Source organism: Rhea americana, unplaced genomic scaffold, assembly GCF_003343005.1.
Source record: "Rhea americana isolate MKP2758 unplaced genomic scaffold, rheAme1 scaffold_82, whole genome shotgun sequence".
NCBI classification, from domain to species: domain Eukaryota; kingdom Metazoa; phylum Chordata; class Aves; order Rheiformes; family Rheidae; genus Rhea; species Rhea americana.
The window spans coordinates 2,752,003-2,767,416 of NW_028187001.1; the positions used below are offsets into that span (position 1 = coordinate 2,752,003).

Genomic DNA, 15,414 nt, shown 5'->3' on the forward strand with positions numbered 1-15,414 from the left:
CCTGGAAAAATTTAAATGGTGTCTGGGTCTGTCATAGTTTTTCCTTCTCTGCATTCTTCTGCTGATTGTGAAGGAGAAGATCCAGAGATCTGTCTCTCTCTAAATGTCAGACTGGAACATGAACCAAAACTTCCTTGCAGTATCTCTGAAGTCCTATCACTGTTTTATATTCTGTATTGGCTCATTTTTTTCTAAAATCAGGAGCTAACTTAGTTCCTGATGTARCTCTACATCATGGATAATTTTGGCCCTCCACAATGAATGCAGAAGTTTTCTTAGATCCATTTACATTTTCCATCAATACCTGCAAAGTGTTCTTTTATTAATATTTGTTTACAGGAAACAAAAAGGAGTGCTATCTTCTTAAAAGTCTTTTAATTCTTGGAAGCAGTCGTGTAGCTTGCACAAAATGGAAGTACTTTGGACACCATTTATTAGCTTTGAACAGCTGTCCACTTTTCATGTTAAATAAAACAGTTCTATTTTATTGATGTGAAAAAAAAGCTTCAGGCTATTTTTTCCACAATTGTRTATTTAACTGAAGATGCAGGAATTTTCCTGTATTTTGTTTCACATTTCTCTCTAGTATGAATCACCACCTTTCATGTAGCAGATACTCCCTCTGATTTGAATTTTCAGTGGGAGAGAGTTTCTGTCTGATGGTTATATATTCATCCACACTGAAAGGAGGCTGTAATGAGTTAAACCAGCTGCTTAAATGCTGCAATTCCCCTGTGCTTCCAGCTCTGATACACTTTAACTGACATTTGCWGAGTGGAAGACTTGGTTGTTTTATCCAAGTGCACACCTGAAGCCTATTTATTTTAAGCATAAGCAGACCTCTACAGGGTTTAGCTTTTTATGTGAATCARTAATGTTTAGCTGATCCTTGGCCTGCTGTATTTAAGCTGTTGCTTTAATTAGACAATCCTCCTTTTTCAAACTGGTTATTAAAACAGTGTATGATTCAGATTGGTTTCATCTACCACTCTTGGGATGGAACAAAAGAGCTGTTTTGAAGATAGATACKCAGGTGTAGTTACATCAGGAGCTGGCCTCAAATTTGCTCTTTTAGAGTAGGCAGAAGATGATTCTTTTTGCTACTCTAATGGGATGTTCCAAGAAGAAAAAAMCATCTTAGAGCAAGGATGAAAACCCAGCTCTAATAAATTCAGTTGCAGAGCTCCCACAGATTTCACGATTCACCCCAGTCATTCACTGACTGTTAAGCTTCTAGGGGACTCCTTCCACCAAACTCCATAAAATGGGGGAGTATKTTGTTACTATTTCAAAGTGGTTGAGAAAATAGAGAGCGCATGATAGAGCTGCCTAGATATGTAGAAGCAAATGAATAGACRCTGTATTTCCTGTCGCCTGTGAACAGTTTACTCAGCTGAGCAGCAAATTCCTTCAGCCCCTKGGATCCATTTTTTCCTGTTCCCTGACACCTCAACTCTAAGTTAGAAGGGATTTCCTCCGCAGAGGTGGCAAGAACCACCTGTACCTTGAAACAAAGTAGTGTGATCCTAAGTGGTACCCCCAGGAAGCGTGTAGTGAAGWCTGTTCTGCGCGGAGCTGGGAAGACCTGACCTGGAGCATTTTGCAGGCTTGAGTCYGGGCTGCTCTGCTCCAGAATGGGGCTCTCTCCAGGGAGCCTTAATCACAGTTCATTTACAAACCTCCAAACCATRAATAGCAGCAAACACACAGAAGCTAGCAGGCTGTGGATTATCAATACAAAGCTACTTGTAACTCCATATAGTTTTTAAAAACAGTTTGGGTGGTGCCAAGATAATTACCTTTTTCTCAATAACTGATTTTTAAAGATTGTTTAAAGATTCATTCGTTGTTGAATTACAGAATTTCTTGAAATTCACTGAGACCCTTGAATTTTATATTATGTATTGCTCAGTTAGCTTGTTGAATGGATGCTATGGATAGAAGTGCCCTGAGGCTGGAGAAAAGACAAATGACAGAGGGAAGTTAATTAATCACTAGCCCAGAAGATACAGTAATGATGTCCAGCAGCAAGTGACCCCACAACACTTTTCTACTCATCATTAGAGGGCCTTATGCCCCTCTTTGACATGTCAGAGGCTGCAATACCCTTTAATTTAGTGTTGCTCTTATTGCTGGTCAAAATTGCAGAAGAGGAAATAAAAACTTAGCATGAGTGTGGAACAGAACTAAATGTCACATCAAAGGTGAAAGTCCAAAACAAACTCTTACTTAAAACTAAGAGCAGTGGCTAAGCTTTTCTAGGAGAAGAATGAAGAGCTCTCTTTCTGTGAGCGCTACAGTTGCAGAGCGGCTGTGCGTATGCTGGCAATCTGCCGGTAATCCACATACCTGTTAGTTGTAAAGCGAAGCTTTGATTAATCCATCTTTCCTTGAGCTGCTGCTGAGTCTGCCTAGTGTGTTCCACTCTTGAAACCCCTTCTTTCTTTTTCAAACCACTGCAGCCCACCACACTGTCAGTCTCATAAGTTGTCACCCTTTTGAGCCCAGAGCCAACACATGCCTCTTCTAAGTTAACCTGGAGAGAGCAGGGGAGAAGCTATGTCAAAAATTGCAAGCTGTATTTACAGCATTCCAAATTGTGCCGCTGTAGGAAGCAAGAGATCAGGATGACTACCGCATTTTGGCCTTCTTAATAAATACAGGGTACYGACTGCGACCAAAAACGGGTTCAGGTTAAGAGTTTAGCTGGGTCACTGACCAAATTGTACGTCCCACAGTAACCGCGCTAAGGCAGTATACCAGGGAATGCTATAGGAATGTAGGAAGTGCTGGACACTCGGGCAGTAGCACTATGCAGTAGGTGTGATGTTTTGCAATGCTGCCAAGCCTTGTAAGAGTGGCTTCTACAATTGGAATATGGTTTTGTAGATTTTGATGAATGTCTCTGGACTATAGTCCTTCTTAGGAACTTTAGAAGCACRGACTGCGAACAGTGTAAGTATATGAAATCTGATTTTTTACTGTGTAAGGAAACATAAGGACCTTCAGACTTGTGTCATAGGAGATTTTTTCACGAAGTTGTTGTCTCACATTGAAAATGAATGATTCTCTTCTGTTTGTAAGTGCATAGCTTCCTGCCAGCAATTGCATTAACAGAAAAGTAGTATTTTACTGGAAGAATAATGTTCCTTTCAGTTTCATTTAATAGATAGAGAAAAGAATTAAAGACAGCAACATGAGAACAGACAGGGAGGTCATCTCTCCTCTGATGGCTTGTACAGGTCGTCTGGTGTGGAGGTGTCTGCACTAAGCAGAGGAAATAAAGAAGTATTGCATTTTAAATCTCTATTATTATGCAGACTCTCTTGCAGAWTTTTTAGCAATGTGATCTCATTTGGAATGCTATTTCTTTCATTACAGTAACACAGCAGGATCTCCCAATTTCCTTGTTTTTGTTTCCTTCTGCAGAATGGTCTACCTTCAGAAAAAAACCCTTATGTCTTTAATGGTGATTTTGTTGACAGAGGGGACTATTCTATGGAAATACTTATAATCCTGTTTGCATTTCTTCTTATCTACCCCAATGATTTACACTTGAATAGAGGAAACCATGAAGACTACATCATGAACAAGAGGTAGACTTTACTGGCCGGGGTGGGGGACATTTGTTTTTTCTTTGGAAATGTTGGAGTCTTTGAATGCTGCTTTAACCACTGTGGCATAGATTTGAGCTCTACGGCAGAGATAGTGTTTTCCTGGGTAGCCTGGTATATTTTCAGCGTTTTTAACGTGTTTGAGGGGGCAAAGATCATTCTCATTACACACAAACACTTCAGTGCAACCCATTTCTTGACTCTGGCCTACTCAGAATCCATTGCAGTCAATGGGCTTAGAGGAACCCTGAGTAATAATTTTGGGGAAAGAGTATGGATTGCCAAACTATATTTTATTTAAATCATTTTTTTACAGCATAACAAGAGACATAAGAGTATGCAATAAAATGGAACCAGGAAGCCAAGAGTTAATATTTTATTTTCCGTTCTTTACTTTGTATTTTTCCTAGGCATTTCTTTATCTTAACTTTTGATTAAGATCTCATTTCCCAGACATAAGGGGCAGGTAAATATCCTAACTTCTACACAGGGCAGGTACATTAGTTGAGAGGTGACGTTCTGTTCCATTTCAGGAACAGCTAAGACCCCATTTCCTAATGCAGACGTTTGTACTCAGCTGTACAGCGCTGCCAAAGGGACATCATAGCCAATGTCTCTGGCTAATGAAGGTGTTACTCCTAGATGCAATCATCTCCTARGTGTGAGAAGAACCCAGCAATCCTGGTCCCTGCAATTCTAAACTATTCTAGTAACTCGTTTGCTGCTTTAGCACAGACATGAAYGTGGGATAGCAGCCCACGTTCAAATCCTGTTGATGATCCATGTAAGAGRACCAGTTTCACATGATACTTACATTTTTTTCAGCACTGCTTCAGAAAAAAACCTAAAACAACAGGAGTTACCTTGTCTACAAAGGAGGAAGATTCTCCCTAAAAGCAGTGGAAAGGCATTAAATAATTAAGGCGGTGATGGTAGAGATGGCAAAGAACCTGGGCAGTCCAAGCTGCAGCCATTTGCTGTACATTTTGGTTGGCAGTGTTTCACACAGGGTAATTTGCAGGTTGAGAAGTAGAGCGTTGTGAAAATGCCCTTCACAGCAAGGACATATTGGTGTTAAAAGAATGAGGAAGCAGAATCCTGGTTCCTCTTGGGGAAATGGGCATTGTAGATGATACTGTCTAAGAAATGTAAGTGATTTAGGATGACAACTCTAGGGAACTGGGAATTTTTGTGAGAATTTTTACCTCACATCCATTAGATTCCTTTGCAAATTTTCATTGGTTTCTAGAAGGTAAACTGTTTCATTTAGATGAGAAATACGCCACTCTAATAAGCACTGGCCTGAATTCTGTTCCTGATGCCTTGTATGTACAAGAAATCAGTTTAACTCCATTCTTAAGACAGAGCAGAAGAAACCACATTTAGACTGAGGTGGAACAGAAATGGCAGGAGAAAAAGAGATAAAAAAGATGATTGTGGGCAATCACTGTAATGCAGAAAGTCAGGCAGAAAGGGTATAGTGCAAATCAGCTCATGATACTGTCCTATTTTCAGGTATGGCTTCACAAGAGAAGTTTTGAGGAAGTATAAGGTAAGAGTCCTCTTCCTTCCTCTTTATTTCTTCTCAGCATTGCACATGTGAAATGAGACTTGCCTAAGCAAGGAAAATTCCTACCAGTTTATATAGGTGTAGTGCAGAATTATTTTAGTAAGGTAATTAATTAAAGGTATTTTGAATTTTCAGTGAAATAACTGACAACACAATTATAAATGTTAGCCTTTTATGCTCAGAGATCTATGTGATAAAGTAAATAACAGTTGTAAGGCCACTCAAGTACACAAGAGAAGATGAAARAAGAGTGAAATGCTTTATATACAATCAAGCAGTTATTAAAGGAAATTTTAGAACATGTTTGTCAATGTTGCAATTCTGGGTGTTGCACAAATGAGTGGAACTGTTCATACAGTCTGTTGCAAGCACATTGACAAAGTCTTGAATTCAGAAGCAACAGAACCTGCCAACAATAGAATCTAATTTTTAAAAGTACTTTTTACAGATCCACGGGAATGTAATTTTGAAACTTCTGGAAGATGTCTTTAGCTGGCTTCCCCTCGCCACTGTAGTTGATAGCAAAGTTCTCATCCTACATGGAGGAATTTCAGACACCACCGATTTGGATTTCTTGAATTTAATTGAGAGAAACAAGGTAAGAGATCATATTCGTGTGGGATTACTTGTTTTCTTTAGAGAATTTAGCAGTACAAGTGATGAAATGTTTGCATTAGGAAAGGAAATGGATACTATGTAAAACAAGTAAGGAAAGAGTTTTCTTCAAAAACTGTTCAGAGAGGGAGGATTCAGTATGTGTTGGAAACCAAATGTTTGGCTGCTGTAAAATAACATGGGTCTYGACTTCAGAGTAGTTAAAAGTCTTCAGATAGATACCTCCTTCCTGCAGTGATGGCACATTAACCAGAAAGTATGAAAACTGCTTAATGCCCAGGCCATGAACACTTCAGAAATCAGTCTAGCAACATCTCTTTAGCGCTGCCTTTTGTCCTGGGGCTGTGCTTCCGCCATCCGCTCTCTGTGGGAAAGCTCTCCGCATTTCAGGTCCTCCACTGGCACAGGCTGAACTTTGCAATTAAATTGACTTGTCCACTTGTGAGCGAGGCACTTAGGCTCTTCATAATCAGTGGAGACSCAGGAGATCCAGTAGCAATCCAGGTCTTACCATTGCCCAGACATAAAAATCCAATGCTGTTAATGGAGGTAGTTGGTAGCCTAGGGATGTCCTATCTACTGGCCTCTAGCTGCCACTGAGAAAGCCTCCTTCAGAGGTCTATGCCACAGGTCTCCTCTAGGTCCAGTTCGTATCTGCCCACCTCATGCTAATGCCTCAGATATGACAGAACAGCTCAAATGGCACAAAATACTTAAGTTTAAGCAACTGAATTGAGGACTTTTTGTCATTAGTGTTAGTGGAATCTAGAGCTTTTTCTTCCTTCCTCAATAGTTTCTAAAACAAAAATGTATTTTTTATTGAGCAGTCTGGTGTAGTTCTGTATCTTACAGATGTGAAAAAGGGCAATGGACACTTCTGGTTGTACSTGTCACTGTCTAGGCTCCAGTGACTATACCACTGTACACTAAAATTGGGTATTATGGATATAGATGTCTTAATCTGTGAGCTGATTTTGACCACTTTTCACCAGATTTGGGCTCAGGATGTTATTAATGCAGCCACTGTGAAATGCAGAATTAACAAATCAAAGTTGCTGCCACAGGAGAGCATTGCTAGTGTGACATGTATGGGACACAACCAAGTCTCTGCTGGGCAATAGCATATGGGGCCAACTGATGTTTTTTAATTGGTACTGTTGGCAATTGACAGGTCTTCAAATAGTGGTCAGTGCATTGGGAAATGGCTTTTTGTTTCAGTGCCTAGGATTCCCTGGAAGAAATATTTTTCTTTGTAAAATAGTTGAATTTTTTTTGTGTCCTAAAATGAGCTAGCGTGAGAAAATATCAAAAGAGAGAGAGAGAGAGAGAGAGAGGAAAAAAAAGATACTCCTGGAGAAGAGTCCATATTAATGGGCATTCACACAGCTCCAGAACGGCAGATGTCCATACATATTGAACATCGTTGAGTTTATTTAACAATAAAGCCCTGAAGCAACACTTGATGAAATTCACTGATATCCTGCTAGTACTCTATTAATTTCAGGTGAATTAACCTAGCAGAATGCTACTGTATCAGAGCAGGGAATGTACTTTGATCATCAGTATACGGTACAGGTAGACATTCAGCTTGCAGTGAAGTTAGGCACTTACCATCTGTCCTGAGCCCAAGCGCTGCATTGCTTGTGACTGACTGGGGCTGGGAATAAGTACATGTATCTTGCTAAGAATATGAGAGCAGTTCTGAAGAGATTGATCACACATCTATGTAAAACGAATTTGCTGCAAGTGCCAAACACCTGCAACTTCCACCAGACCTGTGGGTTCAGGACATTATAGGAGTTAAATATTGAGTAGAATTAAATCCTGAGTACGGGCAAGGGCAGCTGATGCGCCTTTCAGCTGACTTCTTTACGTCACCTCTAACTCTTTCGTTTTTTTTTTTTTTTTTTTTTTTTTTTTTGAGGTGAAATCTTTGATGCGGCCACCAAAGTCAGTTACAGACATCAAGGATCAAGTAAAGGACAAAGTTCCAAGTACCACACCCAAGAAATACAGTGCTAATCAGAATGTTTCAGGGAAAAGGAAAGATGCATCTTCATCTGAGCCCAGCCCTAGAAGAGAGACCTCCCCCTGCGCGATTGCTGAAGAGTACCAGAGACTTGTGAAGAATGGCATGAGCTCAGGCCTCATCTCTGGGACACCCATGTCAGACCCAGACTGGTCTGAGCCCACCCAGAAGGAATGGCAACAAGTATGTGAAACTAAAGACAGATTGATACAGATTACATACCAGTTGGTACAAATTACATATGAACACACAAGAGTGGCAGGTGAGCTGTTCGGAGTGTGTGTTTGAGCCTGAGAGGAGCTGCTGTAAGTAGCTTSTTAGTAAGAAACCCATCATTCTTGGCAGTACGCTAATCAGCCATTAATTATTTGCATGCTTTTTGCAGACCTGGTAATAAGGGCTTGTGATTTTTATGCCTTACAAGTACACATATTTAAAATGATGTTCTTCTTAGCTGTTAGGAGGAAGAAACAGCTCAGCATGAGATGTGTTTGCATGCCCTCACGTGGTTGGATCYGTTGGTACATAGGTTAGGTGGCTGTCAGTTTAAATAGGCCAGACTTTGCAACTGTCAGTGATAGTCTGCACCTTTTTTTTCTTTTTTTTTTTGCTTGTGGTTTTGGCAGCTGAATGTTGATAGTATCCTACAAAACCCAGCTCCTGAGACATGTAGGCTGATTGTTCAGTGGGAAGTTTTGTCCTCTTCATGTTTGTTAGTTTCCTCTTGAATATTAGAGGCAATACGAGCTCTTGCCATGCTCTAATTTCATAAATTGTGACAATTCTGAGAGCTTAATTTGCATAGCAATTTAGAAGCTGAAAATTTTGTCTGCAAGTTTATTGTTTGTTTTTCTGAATTTCTCTTCAGACACCTGCTTTAAGGGATAGATGGTTGTGTTTTGCTWCTTGAGAAGCAAACCTCTCTGTGAAAATGTCATTTCCCCAGATATGCATCTGACCTAGAAACTAACGCAGTAGACAAAAGCAAAYCCCCAAATCTGGCACTCCCCCAGGTAACCGAGTTTCCACTGAGTCCTGCTTGCAAATGGGAAGTAGAACATGTTACCTTAAACCTTTTCCAATGAGGTTTAAACAAAACACATTTTTGCCTTGTGCTGCTGCTGGCCAGAATTAGCTGACAGGTTAGCTGACATTAAACCATGGAAATTTAGCCTTATGTCTGAACCCTGCTGATGGGTGAAATCTAGTCTCAAAACATGAGCTCACCAAATAAAGCCAAAGACAAATCTTGTCATGTTTAGAGCAGCCATCCCCACAGTTTTAAGATTAAACCCACTAACACACACAGTTCTCACCTGCTGGGAAATATGAAATGCCYCTCGCACAAACAAGCGTAGGCAGCTTTTGAAGTAGCCTGTGTACCATTCCTGGTACATCTATCACTACCTGCAGCTGTAAGAGGAGGTGCATTTCTGAAATTATACTTTGGCTGAAAAAGTTAATGCATAATTTAGATACTGTTTCTTAAGAAGCGTAAGTATAAGAAAGGTTTCAGGCCAAAAGCACTTCCTCAGCACTGCCAAAGAAGCAGGTGTTTGTTAGAGGGATAAAACAGGAGACCTACTTGTTAGCTCAGGTTTCTCCCTGTCCTTTGGGGCATTTGCTACGGCCAGCATTTTCCTCTCTGTCCTCACCTGCTCAAATTTGCTATTTTACAGACCCTTGATATTCTCTGGAGTGATCCAAGAAACCAAAGGGGCTGTGYACCAAACAAGTGTCGAGGTGGTGGCTGTTACTTTGGCCCTGACATCACTGCCAAGTTGTTTGAAAGGTACAACCTGAAGATGCTTATCAGGTCTCATGAATGTAAGCAAGATGGTTACGAGATCAGTCATGGTGGCAAGGTAAGGCGCTTGCAGGTAAAGCGGAATTCGCATGTGAGTTTCATGCATGCACACGGCCACAGAGTGGCCTGCCAAATTAATTAGAAGAGGAGGAGTAACCTCTTTTTTTAAATGGATTTGAGGGAATTGTGTGCTGCGTAGATATTAGCACAAATTATGGCATTCTGAAAACAAATGTCTTTACGACTCCAGGGAGCAGGGACGCCCCTACCACTCAGGTGCAAACAGGTGAACATCATAAACAAAATCCTTGAGGATGGTATGTGTAAATACAGCAGCAGAGGTGCTCTGTGGCTCTTGAAGTCTTTCATTTCACTTAATCATTTCTCTTCTGGGCTTTGCTTTCTAACATGGTGTTAACAGGAGGCCACCAGTGATCCTGACAACCAGGTCTATCTTAGCGAGAGGTTTCCGCTGAACAGCATGTTACCATGCTGCTGTCTAAACTGAAGTCTTCCTGTGACAGTCCACAGACACAGGCCTGGAGCTCAGACTTGATAACTATAAACAATTTGGAGAACTACACAGTCATCGCTGATTTCTGCTTTTCATATGTACTTTTTGTATATACATTTGGTAACTAACTTGCACATTTTTCTAAGATCAGTTTTAAAACTCAATCCCCCAAAGGGTTGTTTTAGCCAATCCAATTTCTCTTTTTTTTTCCCCTATATTCAGGTTATCACTATTTTTTCTGCCTCTAACTATTATGAAGATGGAAGCAACCGGGGAGCATACATCAAACTGAATCCTGATCTGAGTCCTCGTTTTATACAGTATCAAGTTAGTAAAAACACTTGCAGACAGAATCTGCAGGAGAGGTGAGGATGTATACTGTATGCAGGCACACTGAAGGAATATGTACTCAGCATGCAAGTACCTGCTATGAATGTATAGCTTAATTGTAATTGAATAGGCATCTATTTTTCTATTTTACAATCCATTTCAAAATTAGTATGGTAGGTAAAATGTGTTCTAAGAGCTCTAACTTGATTTCCTGAGCAATTCCCAGAGGTAATTAAAAGGGATAAGCAGTTAGAACAGCCAATTGTTGGGAACTCTTAAAGAGCCTGTTTCGGTCTGTCAGGTCTGCTTTAAGGCTGCAGCATTAATCTGGAGAAATCCGGTTATGAATTGAGTCCCAAAAGTTTATCATTACAGCTTTGCCATGAGTAGCACTGTGGTCAGATTTACTAAAGCAAAGCAGCTTAGAATTACCTGCATAAACTTGATTATCGCATAAATCCAGATTATTCTTCTGGGATTTTTTTTATTCCCTCCCCCATTAGTGTCTTTTAGGCTGGCTCTGAAGATAGTGCATGTTAAAGGATATCAGCATTTGATAATGAAAGACTAAATTGCTGGAGGACTGCAACCCTTTAATGGGCTGCTTTGCATATTTTCCTCCTAGGGTTAGCACGGTTGAATTGTCTGCCTTAAAAGCCTTACAAGAGAAGATATTCGCACACAGGACTGAACTCATGGAGGCATTTATGAACAGAGATCACACTGGCGCAGGTAATACGCCCTCTCTGCCTGGTGTCACCATGGGGAAAACATCTTACTTGCATGGGGGCAGAAGGGCTAAATCCCATGCAGGAGGGGTTCTGCCTGTCAGCGTCAGGCTGGAGGGAGGCAGAGCCTGACTGACCACGTGTTCTCCCTGTCCATGCAAGAGGACAGATGTTAGCAGGCAAATAAAGCAGCTTTTTTTTGCTGCTGGGCAGGGACTGTGGACAGGCAAATCCGGTTCCAAGAGCTCGGAAGCTGCTGCCTTCACTTGGAGCACCTTCAGAAAGATGTCAGTCAGGGAACTGGGGGCTCAGGTGAAGGGGGCCCTGGACTCCTTCTGCGTCTGGGAAATAGTCGCGTAAAGCTGACTGGCTGTGACACATGCTTACTCATCAGTTGAGGAAAAGTCAGTGATTAATTAATACAGGCACCTTTCAGGTGGGAGCAAAGAGTTGATGACTTCTGGCATAAATGTGACTTTTTTTTTGTGACGGCTTCTCACCTGACTGGGTTATCATCTGTGCCCCTAAAATGGCACTCAATTAGTTCATGGCATTTTTTTTACTTTGGCAGCTAAACAGTGCTTAACATATTTCTGTCTTGGATTTTGAGCCAAACCTTCCTCTACAGTTGCAGCACAATACAAAGCTGCAGTACTTTTTAGGGATAGCAGTTGTTTCTTTTCAAAAGACCTTAAAAAAACATGTCTGGACACAGTTATAGAATCACAAAATTTTTGGAAGGGACACCTGGAGATCATCTAGTCCAACCCCACTGCTCATTATTACGAGTTTTTTTTTTTTTTTTTTTTTTTTTTTCCTGCCCCTGGTTTATTTTTGCAACTTAAAAACAGCTGAAGAAAGGCTGACAACTGATGTGTCAGGTATCATTTATAACCATGAACTGCCCCCTTCTGGCAGGCAAAATTTCTGTCAGTGACTGGGCAGAAGCAATGGAATCTGTCCTGTGTTTGGAGCTGCCCTGGAGGATGCTGCGGTCCCGGTTAGCACAGCTCACCCCAGATGGATGCATCGACTATGCGACATGCTTTCATAATTTGAAACTCGGTAAACCTGTAGAGGAGGTAAGGAGGAAAATATCCTGAAAATCTTGGAGGAAGAGCTTCTCGTGCAGCTTGAAGGCACAAAAGAGGGTGGTTTGCCAATCAGGTAGACACCTACATCTGARCTAGTTGGCTAGCTTCCTTTTATAGGAAGCGGAGGGAGATGAGCATACCCCCTGCTAAGGTAGATGCTTAAAATAAGCTGCATGACTCACATGCTAGATTTGCTTCTGAACTTCTGTTAACTCTAAAGGGAGTCTAGACAGGGTAGCTCAGGAGATGCAACGGATCCTATCTGGTGCACTCAACCCTCACTCTTTGAGATGAGCTTTTCAGAAGTGTTCAGAGCTGACTCAGGCACCTGTAAGACAGAGTTATTTGTAGATAGGCATTTATATGTTTAGTGGTAGCAGAGGTCTCTTCTAAAGAGCCCAGTTGTTACAGTTACTTCATAGAGGGTTGGTGTGTAGCTGCCTCCTTCCTTCTAAAGGACAAGCAGGATTGAATCACATATGTACAGAGAAAGCTCTGTGCAAGTGTACACTATACAGCATCTTCCCTAGCTTATCTGCATTTCTGCAACTAATCACAGAAGGTAGGAGGTGTAAAGGACTCCTTATCCACCCCATTGCATCCTCACCCAGCAATCTGAAAGTGACAGGTTGCAGCCACTTACTTGTTMAGGGCTAGACAAAAAGTATCATTCCTGGGAACTTGAGCATAAGGATTTTTTTCTAACATTTGACAGCTCAAACTTTGGGGGAATAGGTGTATTCTGTTTGCTAAAGTAACTCWGCCCAAGGTCTGAATGGTTTCCTGTGTGATTTCTAAAGCAGGTTCAGCCAGCTTTGATGGAAACTGTGTGCAGATTCAGAAAGGATCTGGAGGTGATCTTCAACTTCATTGATAAAGATCAGTCAGGTATGTCCATGTTCCTTGCTGCTTGGACATATCCTAGCAGCTGCTACTAGTTATCTGTCCCAACTGCGTTTCCTCCTTAAGGCTTTTAAATACAGAGGAAGGAGAGATGATGTCATTTTTCTAGTTCAGTGAAGACTAATTCAAGCACTCAAGCTGTGCCCATATAAGGGACAGTGCACAGAGCCTAACTCAAGAAAAAAGGTTTCACATAACCTGTCTCCAATACTGGAGACTCCAGTACCTCCCTTCCCTTCTCACTTGAGGTATTCACTGCCTTTTTAATTCTAACGTGGAAAGCACCAAATCATTGGTTGAAGTAAAAGTTTACCTTGGGCATGGAATCACAAAAGATGTTCAAGCCCTCAGAGGCAGGTAACTTTTTGCAGTGAGAGAATATGTAGACATGTACATAGGAAGGGGAGAGAGCATTGGAAAAAGCAGTCTGCCATGTGTCCCCTCTAGGCCTGATCTCTCTTGAGGAATTCCACCACACCTGGAGACTCTTCTGTGTTCACATGGGAATCGAAACAGACAACGAAGCCATTGATAAGTTAGCCAAAAGCATAGACTACAACAAAGATGGCAACATTGACTTCAAYGAATTTTTAGAGGCCTTTCATGTGGTTCATAGACTAGATAAAAAGGCAAACGAATGAAGAAGCAGAACTCCTTGTCTCTACTCACCTTTCTGCCACTAGTCATGGGTCGCTTGGGAAACCAGTTTCCAGACTGGCATAMAATGGGCTGCTTGATTTGGTAAGCTTGATTGATAAATACATGGGCTAGAACAAACAAAAGCATCGTGCTCACTGTGTAAGCCTTTATTTAGTCTCTTCTGTATGATATATACCTGCTAATAATGAGACAGGTGAGATGAGAAAGAACACTACGTACAGTATTAGAGTATCACTGGCACATTAACGTGTTAYAATTTATTCTCATCCTTAGTAGTGTCTCACCCAACGATCCACTCCGTGAACACTGCCAATGTAAGACCTATAACCTAGTAGGAGAGAAACCTGGGTAGGTTTCTCAGCAGCCCTTAGGAACAGTTGAGGAACAGTACAGATTAACACTAGGAACATATCAGACTCTCCTTGACTAACAACATGGAACTACAATGGGAACAAAAGTGGCCTTCTGTGGACTATCCCATCCAGGAGTGGACAAACGGGGAAGAAGAAACAGCTAGTTAAAATACGTAGTTCTGCATTTAACGTTTCTGTTTGCATGATGCAATGACATTAAACATTCCAGGTCACTACCCAACCTTACTGAAGTTTACAGACATAAATCTAAAGAATACTATTTTAAAAGTGTTTACACTTGTAATGGATTTCCTCTGCCATCAAGTACTTTTGCCTACATTTGTGGGGGGTGTTGGCTAAGAAGTCATAATTTATCTTTATGAAGGCTAAATCCATAGCATGTTATCATAATATGGTAGATAACAAAAATAAAGCTTTAGCTTTCACAATAATAGTAATAAAAAGGTAGTGTCTTTTTGCCTGTATTTTGGTATCCTACATACATTTCAGTAAAACGCTACTTTTTTTCCTGAACRTGAACTGGGTTTCCTCAAAATGAGGAGATGAGTAAGAACACAAAAGTAAACAGATTTTGATATTACAAACCTAAAGATTCTTGCATAAAGAGTTAAGCGTAAATTCTTTAATCAACTACAGTAAGCTGGTAAAATACCAAACTGAGTTTCTGGACCATGCTAAGATGGAAGATTGCGACCACCTTCCTCCAGCCCCACATGCCACAGGCTGATACTCCCATTCCTTTAAGTGCCAACCTTGCCCACTCTTCAGTGTATGGGGGGAGCAAGGAGATCCAGACCCCCCACACACACACCTTGTGCACTGCACTCTAAAACCAACACACTGCTTCTGCTAAGGTGCAGCCAAATTCAGTCTTAGGAAATATGACAAGAGTAAATATAAGGTGCTTTTGTGTGGGGAAAAGTTCCAGCCTARCCAGTCTCTAAAATTTAATGAAAGATGAACAGAGTTAAGTAGCTAGTTTTTATTTAAGAATAACAGTTTCAAAAGTACCAAAAAGCACCCTTCCCGCTTTATCACCACAGACTGTAATAGCAGCCCATGCTGAAGGTGCTGCTCTCTTATTTTTTAATCAGTTATATACAAAAATGCATTTCCAGAACTATTCTGTAATTTTACAGATGAATGAACAAACATACACTTATTTCTACTGGAAAG

At 40.9% G+C, this 15,414-nt stretch overlaps 1 protein-coding gene across 1 annotated transcript in view; it reads left to right on the forward strand.

Annotated features, from left to right (window-relative positions):
• The window catches only part of PPEF1 (protein phosphatase with EF-hand domain 1), a 29,177-nt gene extending 15,249 nt beyond the window's left edge, over nucleotides 1-13,928 (forward strand). Inside the window, exons 7-16 of the mRNA XM_085323095.1 lie at nucleotides 3,430-3,596; nucleotides 5,130-5,166; nucleotides 5,633-5,782; nucleotides 7,724-8,011; nucleotides 9,508-9,693; nucleotides 10,372-10,514; nucleotides 11,105-11,211; nucleotides 12,126-12,289; nucleotides 13,102-13,189; nucleotides 13,652-13,928. Of these exons, the coding sequence (XP_085179221.1) occupies nucleotides 3,430-3,596; nucleotides 5,130-5,166; nucleotides 5,633-5,782; nucleotides 7,724-8,011; nucleotides 9,508-9,693; nucleotides 10,372-10,514; nucleotides 11,105-11,211; nucleotides 12,126-12,289; nucleotides 13,102-13,189; nucleotides 13,652-13,845 (1,524 nt within the window). The 3' untranslated portion in view covers nucleotides 13,846-13,928. The remainder of the gene's footprint in view (nucleotides 1-3,429; nucleotides 3,597-5,129; nucleotides 5,167-5,632; nucleotides 5,783-7,723; nucleotides 8,012-9,507; nucleotides 9,694-10,371; nucleotides 10,515-11,104; nucleotides 11,212-12,125; nucleotides 12,290-13,101; nucleotides 13,190-13,651) is intronic.
• Nucleotides 13,929-15,414: the final 1,486 nt, after the last annotated feature.